Source organism: Xiphophorus maculatus, chromosome 10, assembly GCF_002775205.1.
Source record: "Xiphophorus maculatus strain JP 163 A chromosome 10, X_maculatus-5.0-male, whole genome shotgun sequence".
Classification (NCBI taxonomy): Eukaryota; Metazoa; Chordata; class Actinopteri; order Cyprinodontiformes; family Poeciliidae; genus Xiphophorus; species Xiphophorus maculatus.
The window spans coordinates 10,291,571-10,315,898 of NC_036452.1; the positions used below are offsets into that span (position 1 = coordinate 10,291,571).

General features: G+C 38.2%; 2 protein-coding genes and 1 non-coding gene across 6 annotated transcripts in view; all 3 read right to left on the reverse strand.

The window, feature by feature from the left end:
- Positions 1-14,230, reverse strand: part of LOC102236622 (protein phosphatase 1B-like) — a 29,428-nt gene extending 15,198 nt beyond the window's left edge. For 2 of the 3 annotated variants that reach the window (XM_023340893.1, XM_023340895.1), the window contains exons 1-2: positions 13,830-14,230; positions 490-1,332 (exon numbers count right to left, since the gene is read on the reverse strand). In XM_023340893.1, coding sequence (XP_023196661.1) covers positions 490-1,320 — 831 coding nt within the window. In that variant the 5' untranslated portion in view covers positions 1,321-1,332; positions 13,830-14,230. Of the gene's footprint in view, positions 1-489; positions 1,333-4,646; positions 4,771-13,829 lie in introns of those variants that run through there. The other variant, XM_023340894.1, reaches the window with a different exon arrangement.
- A 4,604-nt stretch (positions 14,231-18,834) lies between these two features.
- On the reverse strand, positions 18,835-18,928 carry trnai-uau. The gene is made up of 2 exons: positions 18,891-18,928; positions 18,835-18,870 (listed from the first exon to the last, which is right to left on the reverse strand). It is a non-coding gene; the product is annotated as a tRNA-Ile (tRNA).
- Positions 18,929-20,143: 1,215 nt separating this feature from the next.
- Positions 20,144-24,328, reverse strand: part of mta3 (metastasis associated 1 family member 3) — a 37,614-nt gene continuing 33,429 nt past the window's right edge. The window contains exon 19 of one of the 2 annotated variants that reach the window (XM_023341042.1): positions 20,144-22,689. In XM_023341042.1, coding sequence (XP_023196810.1) covers positions 22,518-22,689 — 172 coding nt within the window. In that variant the 3' untranslated portion in view covers positions 20,144-22,517. The remainder of the gene's footprint in view (positions 22,690-24,328) is intronic. The other variant, XM_023341043.1, reaches the window with a different exon arrangement.

Below are 24,328 nucleotides of genomic sequence, written 5' to 3' on the forward strand. Positions count from 1 at the left end.
AAATTTAAAACTAAAATTGTTATATGTTCTAAATGAACATATAAAAAAATGTAGCTCTATATGTTATGGAAAGATGGTGGGTTTTTTACTTTGTGCACGGACTGGTGGGGTCGCACTGACCTGGTGCGCTTTTACCAGGTTTTTTTGTTTTTGTTTGGTTTTTGTTGGTGGTCTGATGAGGAGAAACCCCCGCTGTCCCATTGTGATATTTTTTGCGCTGCTCTTGAGGCTTATATATTCAAATTAAAACTCTGCAACCAAAAACAGTAAATGAAAAGGAATAAAAAACAACCAAAACTATACATAAAGTGAACTATGGGGTCTCTGTAACAAAAATTGCCCTTCAAAAAATATTAATGATCAGATTATAAATGATCAAGCTCATAATAATGCAATTAATTAATTGTTAATTGTGACAGACTTATGTTAAAGAGAAAGCAAAGCACTGTATTCAATAGAAGCAGATAGTAATTGTTAAAAACGGCTTACCTTATGAAGACAGGTGTCCACCACCGAGTTACATATCTTTTCCAGATCTTCACAAACCAATAGTCGTGATCGTACAAAATCACACAGCTCTTCGTTGGACATGACGTCCCAGATTCCGTCGCACGCCAGAACCACAAACTCGTCTCCTTCGGACGCCCTCTCCAACACGCAAACCTCCGGCTCCGGGCTCACCAGCTGCTCCGTGGGGCCCTTACCATCCACACATTTGTAGTCGTAGTCCCCAAGAGCTCGTGACACTGCCAGGGAGCCGTTTACCCTCTGGATCATGACCGAGCCGCCAGCATTCTGGATGCGCTCCTTTTCGCGGGGGTTGCAGGGCTTGTGGTCCTGAGTGGAGAAGCCCACCTTTCCGTCTCGACACAGCACGGACCGCGAGTCGCCGCAGTTAATGAAGTAGAGGTGAGTGGGGCTGAGCAGCACGCACACGGCTGTCGACCCGCTGCGGTCCAGGCCCTGCCGCAGGTCGGAGAAGTTGCGCATGTATTCGTCAATGTTCAGAAAGCCCGAGCGGATCCCGTCCTTTACGCCCTCCACGGAGCCGGGCCCCGATCCGAACTCGGTGCCTCCTGACAGGATGTGCTCCAGCAGGTGCCCGGAGCAGTAGTTGGCGACCCGCGAGCCGGCGTGGCCATCGTAAACGGCAAAGAAAGACCAGTCGGTGAGTCCATGGGGAAGGCCCACCACCGCCGTGTGGGCATCCTCCATTTCCACCCGCCAGCCCTGCATGGAGCTCAGACCGTAGCGTAGCCCGTTTCCGTCACCGTGGGCGCTGTGCTTCTCCGTCTTCGGCTTGTCCAGGAAAGCACCCATCGCTGCCTACAACTGGAGAACAAACAAAGGAGAAAAACTGTGAGGAAAACTTTTATACGATCACCTGCAAAGAAATGATTTAAAATCCGAGTCAGTTTCACTGTTGTGCCATAAGCATACATGTACAAAGCGATTATTTTAGCAATAGATTATTCTGATGATTAACTGATATAAAAATTAGCACATTCTGCAGATTTTTCTTTTACAAACTCTTTATACAATGTTTGAAAAAGATTATGCAAACAAATAATTCAAGTCCTTTCTTGAAAAAAAATAAGAAAGTAAACATTTTATTGCCAGAAATACAATAATAATAAAGCATTCCTGTCATGTACGCTTCATTAATTGCAGCAAAGGATGAATCTGCAGCTACAAAAAATGCTTTCAACATCAACAAGTGGAAAGCTCAGCCTTTTCTGCTTGACTTAACATCAATACAGTGTTAAGTGCATTGATTATTTTTTTGGGATAATTGGCTAGCAATAGGAGATTTCTTTTATTTATTTACATAATTTGCACCTAGTGAAGCTGAAAGTGCCACTACAGTTTTGGGTAAATTACAGACAAAGGTTTTAATTTATTTTATTTTATTTTTTTATCTTAAATCAAAAATATGTATATCTTTTGCACAGCTTTGGCTTAATTGCTGTACTTTCAGCAAATGGCCTTTTTCTGAGTCTGTGTACTCCCGTTACTCAATTATGAAACAAGTTGACACTTATTTCAATTATTGATTCATCACAACTAATTTGATGAATCGTTTCAGCCCTATACAAAAATCAAGTAGATTTTTGAGTCAAATATCAAGTAGATATGTGCTTCAGTGAATTTCATGCATTGCTCTTATCCTAAATGCTGCTACTTCCCCATCTGAACATCATAGAATAAAATCTTTCTGCACTGAACTGTCAAATTATTTACAATCCACAAACTTTTATCCTTTAAATCATGGCTGTTTAGTGATTTATATAATTTTTTTTGCGTCCTTAAATCACTCTTTAGGAGTGGCTTTCCTGGCTTTCCGAAGAACATCCCAGATTTTTTCTGGACACCTTGTGTCCTGTTCTATGTCAAAATGATCGCTCTCTGCTTCTACAATGTGGATTTCTGGGCTCTGGTAAAGCAGATTCATGACTGGAAATGTTTCCACTGTGTGTTTTATTGTCCAGGTATGTGATTTTATATAATCATCTCGATGGTAAAAAAAAAGAAAAAAGAAAGAGACTTTCCAAATGCCTTCTCAGTTATTACTTGAGGCAACTTCAGGGTATTTAAAGAATTAAGGACAGCAGTGTATATGAACATTATGTGCTTAATTAAGAAAGTTTGTGATGATTTTTTTAAGGTTTCTACAAGAAAGTTATTACTACTTTCACAAATCTGTTGTAAACAAACTTTCAAAGAAAGATGATTTCTTGGTTTTCTATTTTAATACATTTCCACATTGTCATACATTAATGTGCAGAATTTTTAGGAAAGAAGTTAATTTATACAATTTGGATTAAAATGTGAAAATGGTGAAGTGCTGTGAATACTTTCCAGATGAACTGCGGACAGAAGCAGTGATCCTGGCAGTACTGGAGCCGACCTAGAGCACCAGAGGCCCAGAACTACAATCACACCAGGCAAGAACCTGCAAAGAGGCCCCTTTTGAATTTGGAAATCGCCTCCGTCTCTACAGATAAATTAAAAATGCTGCTGAGAACGTTTGAAACAGACAAAGGGGAGCACAGAAAAACTCCTTTCTCTGAAACCAGCCTGAGACTAGATTTCTAAAACTAAATTTTAATAAAAGTCTGCCTGAACAAAACAACCGCCTGAATCCCTCTATTTGGGGTTTGTGTGATGATTTACAGCAGCTGTGTCAAACTCAAGGCCTGGGGAAAAAATCTGGCCCGCTGTAGCTTTCTATGTGGCCCTCTGGACTCCAAATTACATCAATAAGTCCTCCCAGCTTTTCTCAAATCTGCAAAATTCACACAAAATCAACAAATCTCCACATTTTTATATGGAACTTTTCTCAAAATTGGTCAAAAAATTTAGTTTAAGTAACTGCTGTCTCATCTTACTTGACGTCAAGTCATAGAATGTAATTTATACGGCGAGTAATAAAACGTTACACTCAACATCATACATTAGAGCAAATATCGTAAAAATTCCTAACAAACATTTGTAAATTGGTACCACAAAATCTATCATTTTGATTCCAACAAACACTAAAACAATCAAAATCATGGAGGAACAGCTATTTATTGATAGTTTAATTGGTTTTGTCAAAATATTCTGGCAAACCGGCCCTTTAAGAACATTCAGATTATTGATATGGCCCAAAATCACAATCAAAGTGGATTTGTGGCAAACTGAAGAATGGTCCAATACACTTTGCTATCCAGTAAGAAAGCTAATAAAAGGTTAGGCTTGAAAAATAATCAAATAAGCAATCAAGGTTTTTGGTATTTCTTGTTACCAATTGGTAAAAATATTTTGAGTTCTACGCAGAAGAAGTAAAAATTCTTAGAGACAGCTTGCCAAGCAATACTAAGATCAGGAAGTCTATAAAAAAGTAATAATAATAATAATAACAACAACAATAATCAAACCGTCCTGATGAGAGGATTGATTCTTCACAGAGCTTCACTTTACACATGAGCATGACTGCGCCATGACAAGAGTGTGCCCAAAAAAGGTCGTTACATGCAGGGAGCGACTCCGGCTGCTTTCTCAGGACGCCGTGTGTGTTTTTGTGTGTGTCTGCGCATGTGTGCACCGTCACGGTCTGTGTGCGAGAAAAAGATGCTCTATAAATACGGCAGGTCGGCTTACATTTCACGTCCAGCGTGAGACAGCAAGGACGGGCCATTCATACTTCTGCCACCTTCCTGTCGCACGGTTATAGAAAAAAATATGCATTCTCAGGCTCGCCGTTTGATGTTGCCCCACGTTTTTAGTGTCGTTTAGTAAATGTGGAGCTGCACTCACGTGCAACATATGAGAGAAAGACAATTCTGTAACATTGACCAGCTGTGATTCGCTCTAAAAATAAAACAAACACACTGCTACTGCCTAGCAACCGCCCACCCTACAGTGCAAACATCCAGCCTGAGCTTCATTCAGCAACACCCCCTCCCTACCCTTCTTTCTCCCAAAAGTCTTTCTCTCACACTCCTAAAAAGAGGCGCACACAGTCAGCTGCTGGTTAGCTAGAGGAGCGGGTCGTTGCATCATCCGTCCGTTAAAGCAGTCGCAGCAGACAGAACCAGAAAGATGTCAGTCTGGCTTCTAAAGACACACAGATACTGTGAGGTTATACTGGCTGTTCACAATACCTTTAGAGCGAGGGGAAATCACGCGAACAGACATGTACAAAGACAGAAACCCCGGAAAAAGCCAGAGGAGAACGAGGAAGGCTCAGTCACTGCTGTCACCAGTGTTGCAACCGCAGGCCGAAACCAACACCAACGAGCAAAACTCACGTCAGCCAAAAAAAGCATTTCAAGAGAGAAGCGGAACGTCACAGATTACATAATGCTGCAGAGGATCCAAACGCTGCTCAGAAAATATGAGCCGTCGCTGTAAACTAGCTAAAGAAAACCTGGAAGAAAAGGCTGAACGACAATCATCTACACACTGAGAGAGCAGAGCCAATACACTGACATTTAAAGCAAACTAATGCCAAATTTTTGGAAAAAAATTACCGCAATTTACTTCTTAAAAGTTTTCAAAATTGTTGGTTTTGGGTACATTTTTATACAATAACCTGGTGACAAAAAAAGCACATCAAACAGATTTGTAGGGCAATTCAAAGACAGATTTTAAAAGGATAACAGTAAGCAATAAATCAATTAACCGTATAATAAATTAAGACAAGCTCAATTTAAATTTGCATGTATTTATTTTTGGATATTTAAAATGTGAAATATGCACAAAGCAGAGTTTTGGGAATAAATATTCATCTCTGGTTTACTAGGGATGCACCAATATGAAAATATGAGCCAATATCAATTTCCAATATTAATATTTCTGTTATGGCCAATAACCGATATTGCAAATATTTTTCTACCATTTTTACTTCGGATGTAAGTTATTGATTAATGAATGATCTCATCAGTCAATTAACAATTAGTTGATAAGCGGCCATTTTTCTTACAAACCTGAGTTTTGTCTGTATCAAGATGGCCGACCATCTTTCCATGAAGGGCAAAAATATTTTATAATATGCTGAATTAAAAAAACAAACAGTTAAATGTTAAGATTACATTGTATCAGCTGTATTAATACTGACTGAATTACAATATTAAACTTTGAAATATTTATAAAATATAGAACGTTTTTGGAACCGTGATGTATCTGATACATGCAGGACCAAGGTGGGAAAACGTTGCATTGAGATCAGGGTCGCTATGTTTCAAACCAAATTTCCCCTAATTGTTGATATACTCTGGATCATAATTCAAAAGTTACACCATTTTCTTTTGGCAAAACAATAAAATTATTTGTTTTAATCTCTCCCTCTCCGAGACACTTTAGGTTTAAGGTCTTAAATTCAATATTTTGACTAAAATATCCAACGAAAAAATGCCAGGTAATTTTGACGTGATCATGCGGCATTTCTACATGTTTACCAAGTGAAAAGGAACCATATGAATGCAGCATTAAACTAACAACCCCTGGGAAGCTGGTGGGATAGTGAGAGGAAACTCAGAGTCACGTTTCACCAGCATGTCTGAAGCAGCCAAGAGAACAGAACATCTCTTTGTGATGTTCTGAATGGTTCTGACATACAGAGTTGAATTACTGAACTTTGAAGCAGGAGATCCTGAATTGGCACAAGGTTGTGTGATTGGTTCTTTGTTTTATATTGGTTTCATAATTATCTTATAACAAAATGTACTCTAAAAATTTAAATGCAGTCTATTTTTCTTTTCACTTATGTTTGACAGCAGAAACTAAGGATCTTGCCGGACTAATTCCTCAATTTTGCATCTTACAACATTTGGAGCTCACTTTTTCAAAATCAAAATCATACCTGCATCTCCCAGAGGTCAGTGCAAGTGGATGTAGTTTTAGCAAAATTATCTTTAATATAATCTTAAACCTCACAGGAATCCAGCTGCTTCCCAAGACAAGACGATACCCGCAAAAGATGTTACAAGCCTCAAGATTGCATCATGAAGAAAAAAAAAAATACTCCCAATGGTTAGTATGCATCTTGAAAGACACATTTACAAGAAGGTAATAAAATAAAATTCAGATTACTACCTGATGTGGAATAATAGTTTATTTTTCTAAAAGAAACCACAATTAAATCTAAAACAGATTATTAGGGACAAGGATAATCCCAGTTTTCTCTCTTAACGTAGACAGACTAACTGATTCTTTGTTTTGTTGATTCATTAATTCCTTTACCTCTCAGTCGTGAGGAACTGCTCTCACATAAGCTAGTACGAAGCAACTTATGCTCCTTTAATGACAAATCCATGACCGCTTATGGTAGGAGGGCAAAACCAATTACTTTGGGCGTGTCAAAATTCAGGGACTGCATCCGTTGAAAGCCGCAAATAAAGGCTGGTCAAATCCAAAGGCGTCCATCTTTTCCACAGATTTCAAGAGATAACAGGAAATACGTAGAGGTAAGGGCAAAAATCAATCTGGGGACTAGATCATCCAATTATACAGCTGTTCATTTCCGATCTTCATAGTAGATGAAGGACGCAACTTCCCTGGCCAACGCAGAGTTACGGATGCAGGCCTGGAATTTGACACACCCTTTGAATGCTTTTCTGACATCTTCTTGTGTCATTGTTCTTCAAGAGAAATCAGCTACAATCTTTACAAAGATCTAAAAACCTAGTGACGCATCGGTGCATCTCTACCAGAAGCACAGTGTAACGATTTGTCAAAACTGAAATGAGGCACATTTGACCTCAATCTAGATTTCCAGTAAGTCTTAATGATCTAACACAGAAATCTCCATTTTGAACAAATAACTAATTTTATCTGAATGTAAAATCAGTCCTCTGTTGAAAATCCGAGAAGGATTCCAAGATTTGATTATGGGTGTCAATGGCAGCAAAGAAACAGTACTTGGCAATAAAAAAATTAAAATACACTTTAGAAAAAAAATGACACGGCATTGTACAATGTGAGCAAATCAATTCCAACAAACAGACATTAGTACGTTGAACTCAAAACAAGGAATATAACTGACATTTATAAATCACATATACCATTGAATTAAACCTAAAATAATTTTCTGAAACTTAAAAATACCCCCGCTTGGCATTGCAAACCTTTACAGAAACCAGTTAAAACTGTGACAGGGACAAAACTGTTGTCAACCTGGTATCTAATGAAGCACTGAAATCCTGCAACGGTTCTCCAACGAAATGACATTACGTAGATAATGTAATTATTGAGACAGGATGTCAGTTTGGACCATTTGACATTTAAGTGACATTTTAAACGGATGTCAGTTTAGTTGCACGAGTCCAAACAAGCTGATATATATGTATTTAAATGTTTACAGATAGCGAGAACCCTAACAGAACTTCAGTTTATGCATTTTACTCACTGCAAGAAAAACAAAATAAGTGGCACTTTAACTTCTTTTTTTACCCCTCCAGGGGGTCTTTTGTGGGCTCTAGTGTCCCTTATATGATAGTAGGCTGACAGGAAACGGGGAAGGAGAGGGGGGAAGACATGCGGCAAATGTTGTCGGGTCCGGGAGTCGAACCAGCGACGGCTGCGTCGAGGACTCCAAATACGGGTCGCGCTAACCACTACGCCACCACGGCACGCCCCACTTTAACTTTTTAAGCTACGTATTCCAGATTATGTTGCTTGAAGCAAACGCTTTATGTAGGGCACAATTACACTTCAAATATCAGCCAACTGAGTCCGTTGGACAAAAAAAGAAAGGAACTGAATAATTATCAAAGTAAATAATATTTTCAAGCATTTTAAAAAGATACAACAAGCCTGAACTAAAACAGAAGGGTTTGTCAAATCTGTAGGTTTTTTTTATCCACCATTCATTCAACGTGGACCTTAAAGACCAACATATGATCTTACATCTCAACAAATCAGAATATTACCAACTTAATATTTTTAGGTGCTTAAATTCAATTCAAAAGTGAAACGCTTAATGATTCATTTACACTCAGTCTATTGGACAAATGTCAAGTCACCATTCTTCCACAAAAATCAAACATGTCTGCAATAGATAATTATTTAATTATGTTTTTAAAGTAACATTTTCATTTTTAAGATGCTGAATTCTGGATTTTCAATACTTAGTTAGAAATTTAATTTCTGAGTGTAAAGAAGAGTCTACTTTTTAAAAATGAATTTAGGAATTAGGTAGAGATTTGGTTTTACCAAAAATTTGATCAGATCGTAGCCAATACTCCCACAGGAGGCGAGAACATTTCAGCAACAAAGCAGTACAAAGTGCTTTACATTGGCCTGTCACGATAAATAATTTTGCTGGAAGATAAATTGTTCCAGACGTTATTGCGATAAATGATAATGTTGTTTTGAGACCATTTTTAAGAATTATGACGGTAATGGTGAAATAATAATGCAAAAACATATTCTAAAAGATCAGTAAATTTTAAATTTTAATGAACATTTAACACTGGAACTGGAAGACTTTTTAAATAGCCAAAATAAATAAACAACACAACAAATAAAATGAATTTTGAAGTCTTTGTAAGCAAAATTGTCCTTCAAAAAAGGGCTAGTTGAGACCAAAGCACCAAACTGAAAAACTTTTATCATCCAGTTTTTGGTAGAAAGAGAGAATAAAAAGAGACAAACAATAAATCATGCCAAGGGAAATTATTGAACTTGTTTTAATTTATCATCTGATTAATTGATTTATTGATTATTGTGACAGGTCTAGCTTTAGATGATTAAAACATAACACAATAATAAACAATGATACACTAGGGCTATATAATTATATCGATTCTACAATATTTATCAAATTTTTTCACCTTCGGAAGGCATCGATTTTCCATCCGCGAGTATCCATACGTTAAACCATAGAAGTAGACTTGTACCGTCTTTTTAACATGTCTGGTTTGTGACAGCGTAGCAGTCTCACTTTCAACTTGTGCTTAAAGTGCACATTATAAACTACATTGTGAGGATTTCCATGATGACGATGGCGGATCGATCATTCTTATTAGCAACTGACAAACGGTGTCAGAGACTGAGAGTACGATGAGATCCTGGCAGTTTGAGAGGCAGCTACTCAGAGATCCAAGCAGGGGAATGGCGGTGCTGCGCAGCTGCAAGGAGTCGATCACTACGGGGTGAGGCAGAGCCACTCCCCCAGCAGCTAGTAGTAAACAGCTTACAGCCACAGATAACTCCGGGAGCCAAGGTATAGAAAAGCCTTTTCCCTATAGTCCAAAAGACTTTTTTTACTCCAAAACTCAGCTACAGTATGTCCAAAAGAAAAACATAAGTGCAATCATTTGCATATTGAGAGTCTACAGAGGCTGATAATCTCCCCACTCAGCCCCTGGATCATTGTTGAAACTTTGAGTTTTATGTCAAATCCACATGAATTAAATGACAGAAACTAATTTTCTCACTGCATCATTGATTCATTTTGTCCAGCTGTAGACTGTTAAGACTCTGTCCAATCAGAGTCAGGTATTGTGTAGTTGGTGCTTTTAATCAGTTTTCAGTTAATTAAATCCAAATCTATGGAACACAAAATGTCACTAAAATTACTCTGTCCTTCTAAAATCTTTCAGAAACTCGCAAAAGTGCATCGAATCATATCGAATCGTATCGTTTGCCAAATATTTTGTTACATATTGTATTGTGATCAGAATATCGTATCGTGAGATTATTGCATTGCTACTCCCCTATGATACAGTGGCAAAAGAGAAGTAGTGGAAAGTTTCTATCCCGAGAATAAAAACTATCAATGTTCTTGTAATTAATTAAAGGAAACTCTTCTCAGTGTTTCCCATAGACAGCTGACTCAGATAAGATTATCAGCTATTGAACTCCTCTTGCATCTGCCAACCAGAGCACAGACTGATGTCATGCTCTGCTCACCTGTGCACCTTATCGCAATTTGATATACTGGAGAAGGTGAGCACGGTGGCTGCATTTCAGCACCTCATAATACAAAATTGATGATGACATACACCATAAACCTTCGCCCTGATGATACACTGCTGCAATATAGGCTGGTGATATGAAATGGCTCACAGATCCAAGATCAGTTAAGCGAAACAAAAGGCGGTAACACGGTCACCTGCAAACTTGGCGTTATATCAAATAAATGTCTTTTTAGCAAAGATTTTACTTGTCAGTGAATTAGCAGACGTTGGTAAGAGGTTAAGTTTTGTTTATAAACTTAAAAATGATTTGTAGATATTTAAATTAAGTCTAAAATATAACAAATTCCTCACAACTCTTTTGGGTGGCTCTCATAGCCTAGTCCTCCAACACTTAAGTTCAAGAGTGCCATCATTTGAATAGTTGGTTCACTGAGAACAAAAAGATAAATCTGAGTATCATCTGCATAGGATGATCATGTTATGCCAGTGAATCGTATGACCTGGAGGTTACATATGTAAGGTGAATTATAGAGGAACAGTGACAAAGCCCAGTTGGACCCCACAAATCATTTGAGCAGAGAAATGCTCTACAAGGTAGAAATATAAAGCGCTTATTGACAACAAGCCTTGCTACAAGCACAACTAAATTACTATGACTACATTTGGGCATTTGTGATACAAGTATATCACCTTCCCAAGCTGCATTCTCTTTTGAATACTTTGGAAATGCTAAACAAAATAAATAAATAAAATAATTTAATTAGCGAACAGGCAAATTTTCCGCTAAGACTCTGAAGTTGCGTTCCACAGAAAAATGTGTGAATAGCAGGGGTTGTAAATTTTTATCTAACCTTCAAGAGATGAACTGTACTCAACCGATAACAACTTTTGAAAGATTCTTGGAAAACAGAGAAAGAAAAAACATGAACAAAGTTCAAGTTGTTTGAGGATATGATGTAGTTAATGGCTACGCTCAAAGAAAATGGATATCCACAACTCTAAAAGCAATGTACACTGATTTACGAATAAAATCAATTGTACTTTTAAGAAAATGACACAGAAAATGTACATATAAACTGCCAATTGGCAATAGTTTACTTTAAACAGTTAACCTTTTGACTATAACAATTTAAAGTTCTATCTTTTTAATGCCAGTCTAAAGCTAGTTTATTTCCTATGTTTTATTTTCACTTATAATAAATTGCAATATTATTCTACATTTTATTTACATTTTTATTTGCTTTATCTTTTTATTACATCAATGTTTTGATTTTGAACCGTGGTTTTTATTTTTTATAATTTTTTTATTGGATAATATACTATACTTGTATACAGCACTGTGCGACTCTCTTGCTAAAAGGAAAACTAAGGTTATTTTTGATTTCATAAAGTTTTGTTATTTTCCTTTTCAGACTTCAATATACCACACGTATTGGGGATGTAGGAGTTGTTATGGAGAAGGAACTGAGCAAGAACGCACAAAATGAGGCATGTGTTTAGGCAGCAAAGGCGTTAGCTTAGCACATCTTACAAGTGACCTACAAAAATTGACTGTACTGCTTTCTATTGTTAAGAATATGTATTATCACAACGGCAATTGCACAGGCAGCATTTCCATCTGCAAGAAAGAGGCTGACACATTTTTTGTTTTTGACCATCTCCATAGTAGTATGCCTTTATCCAGCTAGCTGTACTTAAAGCTAACATAACTAGGTCCAGACGATAAAACAGAAAATCTTTTGCCAAACCTATAACTTGATGTTGTGGTGAGTGTCTTCATTGTCCTCATTGTCCTGCAACTTGTAGATGTTTCTCTGCTTCAGACACCTGGCTCAAATATTAGCTCATTAGCAGAGCTCTGCAGAGCTTCACTGTATGCTAGTGAAGCATTTTTGTCAATTCAAGTGTACAGGACACAAGATGGTTACCATAGAGATTGAACACAGACTGTAGAGGCACTGTTGACTAAGGAGTCACTTTGGTTCTTTAGGTTTTGAATGTTTTGCTGATTATATACCATTAGGTATATTGTTACTCCTTGCTGCACTATCCACTAAAACCTGATCCCTATTTGATACAGTGGGTTGAAGTTTTAACTTCTAACATGATGTAAATGTATACAGTATACCATTCATTATCTTTTTTTAAGTTCCTGTTAGAAAATGGATGTGCTTTATTATTTCAGTTTGAATTTGCCTGAACATAAAATAGTTTTTAAAATTAACAAAATAGTCTGTTTTTTAGACTCCTGTATCAAAAAGGCACCAGTGACAACATGCTTAGTTAGCTAGAGAAAGGTCTCAATTCCATCAATAATGAAATTTACAACTTTTCCTAATGTATGATTAAAAATGCAAGGTAAAATGATTTTATTTGGAGGCAGAATTTTGTTAATGGCTATTTTTAAAATGACTGAAATTCATATTGTACACTAACCAATATGACCTTTGGAAAAAATAAAACAACTATTACCAGTTAATTACGGTAAGTTACATTTGTTCTGCACATTTAAAAAAAAATTCCTTGAAATGTTTGAGGCCAATATCCAAAAGATTTTTGGAAAATTACAATTTAGATGGGATTTTGGTTATACAAGTTTCAATGTAATTTGATGTTGTATAAATTTAAATTTCCTTGTTGCTTAAATGTCTTATGCAAATACTTCATGATGATGATGATAAAAAAAATTATTGCAGAATTAAAATTACAAATGCTGATCTTGATTGCGTTTTGTTTCTCCGTTGTTTCAATATTTATTTTGACATACAACCTTTGAAAATTTCACAGATAGCCATTAGGAGGTGCATTATACTATATATATGCATTAACTATACTAGATAAATGTATAGTATATACTCTTCGTTACCATCTCTGCGGAACAGATACATTAATACTGCTAAGTTACATGTGAGTATTGTTATAAGCAGTTTACAAAATGATGTACGGCAATAAATAACATCAGGCTGTAAAGCAAACGTCACATGGCCATAATGAGACACTCAAATGACTGAGTCCGCAAACTTGTCATTAGCTTGTTACAGTCAGATTAGTTCATCTGACCAGACCAAACACTTTGTTTCACTTGTGATTGGTTCAATATTCTTGTCAGGTTTACTAACGGTAGCTAAGTCACTCGGAAGTGAAGTTATTTGTCCAGGATTTATTTAGGAAGTAGTGTACATGTACGCTAACATCTATGCACAACACGGTTTATTTAGCAATGGCCAAATAGCTGGAGGAATTTGGCGTTTCTGTGCTAAATATCAATCCGCTGAACTCCCCTCTACTCCACTTCACTTCACGCTGCTCCCTTTGCTCACAGGCCTACTTTGCTGGTGTGTTAATGTGAGCTAACGTTAGCTAGCATGCTAACGTTAGCTCCTCTTTGGGTTGTCAAACTCGAGCTAATGACATGCTACTTACCTTTTCTCCTGCGCTGTGCGAGTGAAGTTCCAATCCCGGCTATCTGGCTTCGCTACAAGTTGAAGATATGTCGTTAACCAAGCTACCCGCAGAAGTGATGTTAGCCAGCTAGCTGAGTTAATGTTTCCTTATTGTAGAAAAAAAAAGATAAATCGAGATTGGCCTCAGTTGAGCGGCGGTAATTCGTTTCTCGGCGGTTCCCTGCTTGGACAGCGTTGATTTTTACGCATGTTGGACGCCAGCTCTTGTCTCTCACAACAGGTGAAGACAAACCGCGATCGCCCCAAAGCAAAATATGGAACTTGAGAGTTGGTTATAATGTTATACAACACTGACAAATCTAGCACTTTCTTCCATTGAAAGGCCAGAGCTATCCTTCGACTTTGGGTGCTGAACAAGAGGAGGTGCTATTTTTGGCATCTCCTTTGTGATTGGTTGAAACCTCTGGGCAAAACAACGTTTAATTGGCCGAATCTTATGTCAGTTAGTTCTACCCCTCGCTATTTCGCATTGTCATTGGTCTATTAGAAACTTCTTGCGTGTGATGGAAATGCGGGATGCGCTCGTAATATTTTCGTGCGTACGCCGGAGGATCTCTGAACGGGCGGAGTAAACCTTTAAATAGTAACTTTCTACTTCGAGGCCGAAGTCGATTAACCTCATGATGTTGGTCATAAACGAAAACATGTATGTAACACACCACAGGCGTTTTAGAGAAACATTCGAAAGTTTAAGCTTGAAAGTTATTATAGAAAAACTTCCCGTCCTGAAGTAGATAACGAGCGGTCCGATCATTTTACATGCAGCATGGATTGTGTAAGAGGTTTGAAAGAGAGTCTCCACTTTATGATTTAATAGTTAAATCATAAAGTGTGTTTTAAAGAATCTGTAGTAAGTCCCAAATAATTAAATCCATGTTTGTTCCGATTGTATAATGTGCTTTTCACAATTGCTTCCATCTAAGGTTTTACTAATGCAAAACAATACACATAAAGAAATTATTAAAACCCGGTGAAAAAGGAATTGCCCTAAACGTAATAACTCATGTCACCGTTGACCCCACAACTGATTACTTGAATGAGTCGTTTGCATATTTGCCCACTTTTCTTTTCAGAATTATTTTTAATTCTTCACATTGGAGGGTTTTCAAGCATGAAGGGACTGTTTAAAGTCATGCCAGGGGATGTTAATCGGATTTAACGCCGCAGTTTGAGTAGATCACTGGAAAAACTGTTTTTAAGCCATTCAGAGGCGAACTTGCTGGTCACAAACTGATTAGGGGGACATTTTTCTTCAAGATTTTCTCCTGGAGAGAAAAAATTTACAGATACATCCATAACAGCAAGTCATCCAGGTTATGAAGAAGCACAGGCCTCAGACCATCACGTTTACCCAGTATGTTCTTTTCCTGAATGCTGCCAGTTTTGCTGCAAATGTAAGAGGACATCAAACCTTTCATAAGTCCCTTTCTGTCTCATCGGTTAACAAAATATTTTCCTAAATGTGTTGGAGATCATCAAGATGTCTTTTTCTTTTTGTTGAATCTGGAACGTAGCTGTAATCAGGTCTGGTTTGAGTTTTATTTAAAGAACAGGAACTTATTTGTGTCAATAGGCAACTTTTCATCAGAGTGGACAGAAGTCACACGTGAGGTACCCCATGGTTCTATCCGGGGGCCCCTTCTATTTAAAATCTACATGCTACTGCTAGCTCAAATTATAACAAATAATAAGATTAGTTACGATGTCATCAGGTGACTATGAACCAAATCAAACGTTAAGTAGATACATAGAACAAATTGCTATAACTTTCTTATGCTAAACAGAAACAAAACTGAAGTTACTACCTTTGGACCTAAAGAGGAGTCAATACACAGCTTCAGTTATTTTAGATCAGGCCAGAAGTCTGGTGTAGTGATGGACTCAGACCTGAAACTTCAGAGACACAAAGTTGGCCTTCTATCACCTGAAGAACATTTCCAGGATTAAAGGACTAATTTCCCAGGTAGAGAAACTTATCCATGGGTTTATCTATAGTTACAAAGGGAACTCGCGTTCTCACTCAAACTACACTAATAGAGCACATCCACCCAGTTTTAAAGTCCTTACACTGGCTCCCTGTAGTTCAGAGAATATACTATAAATTCCTAAATAGCTTAAAAAACATTATAAACCTGATGTCATTGAATTTACCTTCCAGACCTCTCAGGTCTCCTGGTTCTATCCAGTTTTTATTCTCTTCTAATCTGGAACAAACTTCCAGAAAACTGCCAAAACACTTAGTATCTTTAAATCAGGGCTAAAAACTTGTTTGTTTGAAGCTTTGATTAATAATAACTGAATCATTGATTCGTTCTAGTCTGGATTACCACTTTTTATCGCTTTTCTTTATTTTGCCTCTGTAATGTAATGCTTCTTTGTGTCATGTTTTTTTCATGTAAAGCTGTCTTGACAAAGTTTTTTGTTGTAAAAAAAAAGCTGTTGAAATAAATCATGTGCTGCATTATAACACTGATGTATGATGCTGATTTTAAGTGAGAGTTTTAATTCAGATTACACAACACAAGCAGATGTCCTCATGCCTTCTGCGTCCTGTGAGATGGTCTTTATCCCCGAGAATATCCAGAACCTAAAGGTCACATACATGTCATTATTGTGAGCAACTTGCAGAAATGCATCCTGGGCTGAATAAAACTGGGTTGCGCAGATTAAGTTATAATATGAGTGCATGTATAAAGATGTTTTGTAATAGCCCCTGAGTGAAACTGTGTTGTGTGGCCAAAGCGGGGCTTATCCGTTGTCATTTTGTGCTTCTCCCTCAGGATTAGACTTGTGTCTTATTAATGAAAAACTCATCAGATATCAGAACAGCTCCCTGAGGAATGAGTCGGGGTTATGAGACACATGTTAGATAAAGACCTTGAGCGGGTTTATGTGTGTGTGTGAGCAGAGGAGAGTGGTATTTAATTTTCCAAGATGAGGGATTATCACTGGCAGAATTTGATCATTCCGGCTCTGATCTCAGGATGTTCAATCGCAGCTTATCCCAAATATTAAACTCTGTCTTTTGTCCCCCTTTTTCAATCCCAGACACACAAACGTATTTCCACAGATGCTTACGTCGCTCCAATTACCGAGCTTCTCATTGAGTAAAGTGGCCCGCTGAGCCCACCGTCAGGGGTGTGTGCTGTGTGATTGTTCAACCACCTGGTGACCTCTCAGGATCTGGTTGGGGCAACGGGGGGGGGCGGGGGGGGGGAGGACGTCTTAAAGAGGCGGCTAAGGAGAGTAAATTAAAAAAAACACACACACTGTTAAATCTAATCCAGAACACCAACAACAAGTGGCACGCACACATAAAATCTGATGCTTACATGGATCTGGGTGAGCTTAAACACACCACAGCACACCCACCCTGCTGCTAAATGCCCTGTGATTGTGTCTCAGGCCGGAAGGAGAGGGACGCACCAGGCCCTGATCTGCACTCTCATTTCTGCACCCAGGACAACTGGGTCACATCATTATGGCAATCTTCTGCTTGTTCATTCCCAGCTTTGCAGGGGCTTACAGACACGGATGTGTGCTTAGCAGCTGACGGGCATGAGAGGTTAAATGAAAGGACGCCTTTAAGGAAGATTAAAATGATTGGTAGTGTCTTTGGTTAGCCAGATTTACAGGATGTGGCGAAAGAAGTGAGCAGTCCTCAAAGATTTGGGATTCTTTGGAGAAAGTCCATGTGCGTTATATTGAAGGGGGAAAAACAGTAAACTCTAATTGGATTAATATCAATAAATCTGATTAAATGAGTTTGTGGAAACTTCTGCAGTTTCATTCTAACTGTTGATTTTTAGGTTTACAGGGTTTTGTTTACTCAAGCGTCTTTCCAGCTAACGCAGGAAAGCTTTAGATGGAGCTATATCGCCCTCTAGTGGTAGTTAACTGGTTTAATTTCTAAGTAGCAGTTCCAATAGATGATCAGCAGGGGGTGCTACTGAGCCGACTACCTTCACATCCGAACAGCCATTTTGACCCTCACACCACCAGCCAAATAAAAGTCTGTTTAGAGCCGCAAATCTTACATGACGTTTTGAGAAAATAAAAACTGATAATTTCTACTGTAGCTCTAGGCTCTTTTTCTTGTCTTTTTCAGCCTCCAATGGGTTTTCTTCCAGGATAGGTCCAATCTTACTGCATGATGCTGCCACCATCATTTTTTATGGTGTGTTAAGGGTTAGGTGCTGCTTTAGTTTTTCTAGTATTTTACATTTAAGACAAAATGCTTAGGTGAACAGCTGTATCTTTTTTTGCAGTGTTTTATTTACATTTTCAGCTTTCTCTATATGTAGAAAGCTTACAATATTGCAGCCCAAATCTGCTTTATACTTTTCCATAACTTTATTTCTGACCTGTCTGCTGTGTTTCTGATCTTCATGATGTATTTGTTATCTAATGTTCTTTATCAACCCTCTGAGGTTTGAACAGTAACCGCCGTTAAGGACAAATTACGCACAAGTTGACTATTTTACACCTATAAAAGGGTTTCTGAAGACAATAGGTTTTATTTTGTGGTAGATAAAAGAGGTCTGAACACAGTCATGTCGCACTTTTCAGATTGTATGTGTAAAAAAATAAAATAAAACCAAATATGATTTTCTTTCCACTCCCTAGTTACTCTCACTTTGTCACATAAAATCTCAATAAAGTATATCAGTTTACTGATTTCAGTAAAACATAAAAAGGTTGCTGTTAGTTCTCAAGATTGTTTTCTGCATCAGTAGCTAAAACTCATTTAAAGAAGAACTTCAAATATCATAAATTAAAAATGTTTGGAGAGGATTATGAATATATTTTATTAATTATATGCTCATGTTCCATGTCTGTGCATTTAATTATTAATGGAAAATATTAATAATCGCTCATTAAAGTTCCTTGTTTTGTGAGTGTCGTTTAACTTAATTTGCTCCTGATGCGTTCACGTGCCCTGGGAGAATTAAGGTTAAAAACTCTGCTCCAGGTGAGGCTCGAACTCACAACCTCGGCATTGCTTTGCTGCATACTGTCATATAAGTACCGCGCGCTAACCGATTGCGCCACTGGAGCTTCAGCCGTCACCGGCCGAAAATTGGGTTTAAGAATAATCCCTGACCTCCCGCGACATACGGATGTCCTTCGGTATCTTTATCTTCTCATCAGTTGTCTCGGGTTGGCAACACAGACCATATAAGGTTGGGGGTTCCGGGTGGTCACACAGTTCAGTGGGATTTTCTCACAGCTGCTGCTGCTGCCTTCAAGGACCGCCCTAAAAGCTTGAAAATAATAACTAAAACCGGGAAAATAACGTTTCTGTCCGCTAATTTTGATCGGAAATGAATTTCATGTTAATGTCCTTTACTCTATTGATAGGATTTTTTTCTTTCTTTTGCTTTTCTTTCTTTCTTTCTTTCTTTCTTTCTACAAAATGTAAACATTCTTTAGAGATTTTAGCATCAAATTTGAGCATATTTCTTATCCACACTCATGGTCAGAGGTGGGTAGTAATAAGTTATATTAACTCAGTTGTATTTACTTGAAAAAAAACCTTTTAGGAGTATTTTTACTGCACCCTGCTTTTTACTTTTACTTGAGCAATGTTAGCATGAAGTATCACTACACTTGAGTAAAATTTCTGCTGAGTTACTCCTCTGAATGAAGAACAAACATATAACCAAAACTGCATCAAAATATGTTATTTATTTGCATTAATGCTTTTATTTTAGTATTACTTGAGCCCAATTAGAAGCTTCTACGCTGTGATCAATTAAAAAAAACAAATGTTTCAATTACATTTATTTTAAAAATATGTTGTTCAGAGTGTCACTGCTGATTTGTATATTTGAAATTGCTGCACATACTCCGTATGTGTGTATATGAACAGATTTAAACACTTGGTGTATTGTTTCAAAGCTGAAAATGGAAAACAAAATCAACATCACAAAAAGTGTGCAGCCACACTTTGTATGCATGTACAGGATCCTGCAGAGACTGAGGCAGCTCTGGGCAAGCTGCAAGCAAAAGCATTATTTGTATTCGGAGAACACATCGCCTTCTTCATCGCTGTGTCAAATTGCCATATTTTGTGGGGGCATTTTTACAACGTCCAATCACACACAGACAGGCTGCAGTATGCATCACGCCTCCCCTCATCTCTCCGATCTGTCACTTCCCCTGGTGAGCAGCAACAAAGCTGGACTATGAGATGTGGAGTAGCTGGCTGGTAGACGAGCTGGAATGTCACGGTGACTCAGGAAATGGACACAAAACCTGGCAGCGTTGTGTTTTTTTCCCCCCTTTTTATTATTCTCAGCATATTCATAATTCAACACATGACAGACAGGAAACACTAACAGAAACATTCTGAATGAAGGAGAAGAAATCATGTGACCCGTCGGTCGAAGACATGCCAGTTTCAAAACTCAGAATAGACACACCTGAAGGCTGGACGGGCAACTTCAGGAGGCAACGCTGCAACAGAGTAAAACCTGACTGTTTGCTCATAGGAAAGGAAAAGAGCAGAGCTCCTGACAAAGCTGCACATATTTTTCTGCCTCTGAAAGTTGCAGGTTTGTTGTCTTGCAAAAGTTTTGAAACGCGTCGAAGTTTTTCACGTGTTGTCACGACACAACAGCAAACTTTTAATGTATTTTGACCAACACAAAGTAATGCAGAACTGTGAAGAGGAAGGAAAACGACCCATCGGGTTTCTAATTTGTGTGGCTGAAAAGTGTGGCGTGCATTTGTATTCAACCTGGGAAGGAGAGCTCTAATCAGATAAGCAGAGGAGCTGCAAACATGTGGAAAAAAGTCAGAGGATATCAAAACTAACACACCATCCACATATGGACACATGGTGGTGTACCACTTTGTGTTGGTTTATAACATAAAATCCAAATGAAGTACATTAGAGTTAGTGATATGAAGATGACAAATGGTGAAAACTGTTCAAGGGGTTTGGTTACTTTTGCAAGACACTGAAAGTTGCAGCCTTCAGGGTCAGTGTGACACGTCCATGCCCTATTTTTATGCAAATGAGGTGCTTCAGTATCCATGTTAGAAATTGGATGTGAAGACGTTACAGTTTTGTAATGAGATATACAAATTATTATACACTGGTTTCTGTGAGAGGCTGATCCCAGCAATGCTTTCGTGGATTTACTTTGACTGTTCCTTAATGCCGCAACCCCATGTTAGCCAGTTTAAAGCAGCAGGTTCTGAAAAAGCTGTTTCGAACTCAGCGTAGTGCAGTTTCTTTTTTTCAGTGTCAGTTCTGAACATTAGTCTTTCTTTTAAAAGACAACCCCCATGAAATCCCGTCCCACCCCGTCTTTATCTACCCTCCCACTCCCCGTCCTAAAATAACTTTATACAAGGTGATGAAACTTCACAAGAATTCACCATGAAAACAAAAGATTGCACAGAGTCGTGTCGTTATGTCCAGCCATTAAAAACAGGAACAGCACACAGATTCCCTTATGTCACTTGGATAAACACGCTCTCAGTCACACACTCACATGCACTCATATACAGCACACAGATGCATCTCAATAAATCAAAACATCAAAAAGTCATTCATTGTAATAAATCGACTCCAAAAGTAAGTCGAATCACAGATTAATTGTGCACAGAAATATATTTCAAGCAATTATTTATGTGAATTTTAATTACTATGGGTTTCAGCTATTATAGTTTTTCCTTCCACTCAACTTTCCATTAAAATGCTTGGATATAACGCTCTGAACGCTATAAGCTTCAGAGGGTTTAGCTAACAAAGAGTCAGGAGTTTTCCTTCATAACATTTTAGTGTAATTTCTGTAAAATGTACACTTAATGAGAGAATAAAAATTTTGCCACAATCTTCAAAACTACATCTGGTCAAGCATATAATCTAAAAGTTGAGTGGAAGGTAAAAAAAAAGCCAAAATCCTGAATATGAACAGAAACAAATGCTTTCAATATGTCATCGTGTGCATATTGAATCTATTAAATATACAGCAGTGGAAAGAATTAAGAGACCAGCCTCTCTGATTTCAGTTTTTATAAGTATGTGTTTGAGAAAAATGAGTATTCGTCTTTTATTTTATGAATTATTGACAACATGTCTCTGAAAATCCAACAAAAATTGTGAATTCTTTTGCAGAATATGAGAAATGGACAAAAAAGCAAAAAGATGCAGAGCTTTCAGACCTCAAATAATGCAAAGAAAACAAGTTTATGTTAATTTGGAAACAACAATACTAATGTTTGAACTCAGAGAGAGTTAAGAAATCAATATTTGGTGGAAGAACGATGATATTTTTAGTGGGGTTCTGTGCAATGGGCTCTAAATTTTTTTTCCAGAGCTGTATATTGGCCTTTTGAATCAAATTATTGTCAAAAAAGAACTTTTCCGTGACGTTCTAATTTATTGAGACTCGCCTGCATGAATAAGTAGGAGCAAATTCCTAAGGGAGTCAAAGACAGGAAGCAGTTATCAGTCAGGCTTGTGTTTCTATTGCATCAAGGCTCATCAACGCATCCCTCTGTTGCCAAACAGCATGTTTAATCGTGTTGTTGGGTTAAAACTGCGTTTTTAGCTTCCAAAGAACTGAAGATGTATTCAAAGAACAGGTGTGCAGATGCAGCGTGGAGGTCTGAAAGTCCGAAGTTTGACTGATCAATCGTGGATGACGATGGGGCCCCGCATCCTCAAGCTGGGGTGTGGGTGTGGAGGGGCCAGGACCAGCCCCTGCGGGGGTCCGTGGGAGACCCTGCGCAGGGTGATTTGCTCGCAGGGCTGTCGACAGGCGTGCCTCAGCTGGGAGCGGGACAGCAGCCGTCGCGCCCTCCTGGATGGGAGGAGACGACAGGAGGTATCAGGCAGGAGAAAGATTAAAAAATACTGTTGAAATGTAAAAATAATCAGCCAGAGATATTTACATGATTTAGGCTTTTTTTGTGTTTCAATGTCTTTATCTCAAAGTAGTTATACAAAGTCATATTCAATAAAATAGAATGAGGTTTGTTTGTCAGACTAAAATCAAAATACATATTAAACATACTTTTCATTAAGGTTACATTTCTGCATTAAACATATTCTTTATTAATTTGATCTTAAATGTCTTGTTTTCATAAACCTTAAGTGGAAAATCATCATAATTAACAGAAATACAGGTTTGAAAACATTAATCTATGTGAAAAGACTATAAAATGTGTTTGGTTTGGTAAAATAAGTTACTGGAATAAATTAACTTTTAAAAAACATTGTAGCTTATAGTAAATATCTGGATGGATGGATGGATGGATGGATGGATGATGATGGATACATGGATGATGGATGCATGGATGGATGATGAATGGATGGATGGATGATGGATGGATGGATGGATGGATGATAGATGGATGGATGGATGGATGGATGGATGGATGGATAATGGATGGATGGATGGATGATGATGGCTGCATGGATGATGGATGCATGGATGGATGGATGGATGATGAATGGATGGATGATGGATGGATGATGATGACAGATGGATGGATGATGGATGCATGGATGGATGGATGGATGATGGATGGATGATGATGAATGGATGGATGGATGGATGGATGGATGATGGATGGATGGATGATGGATGGATGATGATGAATGGATGGATGGATGAAGGATGGATGGATGGATGATTGAGTGGATGGATGGATGATAGATGGATGGATGATGAATTAATGGATGGATGGATGGATGATGAATGGATGGATGGATGGACGGATGGATGGATAGATGGATGGATGGATAATGAATGGATGGATAGATGAAGGATGGATGGATGGATGGATGGGGTGGGTGGATGGATGGATGATGGATGGATGGATGGATGGATGGAATGATGGATGGATGGATGGATGGATGGATGGATGGGGTGGATGGATGATGGATGGGTGGATGGATGGGGTGGATGGATGATGGATGTATGGATGATGGATGGATGGATGGATGGTTGGGTTGGATGGATGATGGATGGATGGATTGATTGATGGATGGATGGATGGATGATGGATGGATGGATGGGGTGGATGGATGGATGGATGGATGGATGGATGGATTGATGGATGGATGGATGGATGATGGATGGATGGATGGGGTGGATGGATGATGGATAATGGATGGATGGATGGATGATGATGGCTGCATGGATGATGGATGCATGGATGGATGGATGGATGATGAATGGATGGATGATGGATGGATGATGATGACAGATGGATGGATGATGGATGCATGGATGGATGGATGGATGATGGATGGATGATGATGAATGGATGGATGGATGGATGGATGGATGGATGGATGATGGATGGATGGATGATGGATGGATGATGATGAATGGGTGGATGGATGAAGGATGGATGGATGGATGATTGAGTGGATGGATGGATGATAGATGGATGGATGATGAATTAATGGATGGATGGATGGATGATGAATGG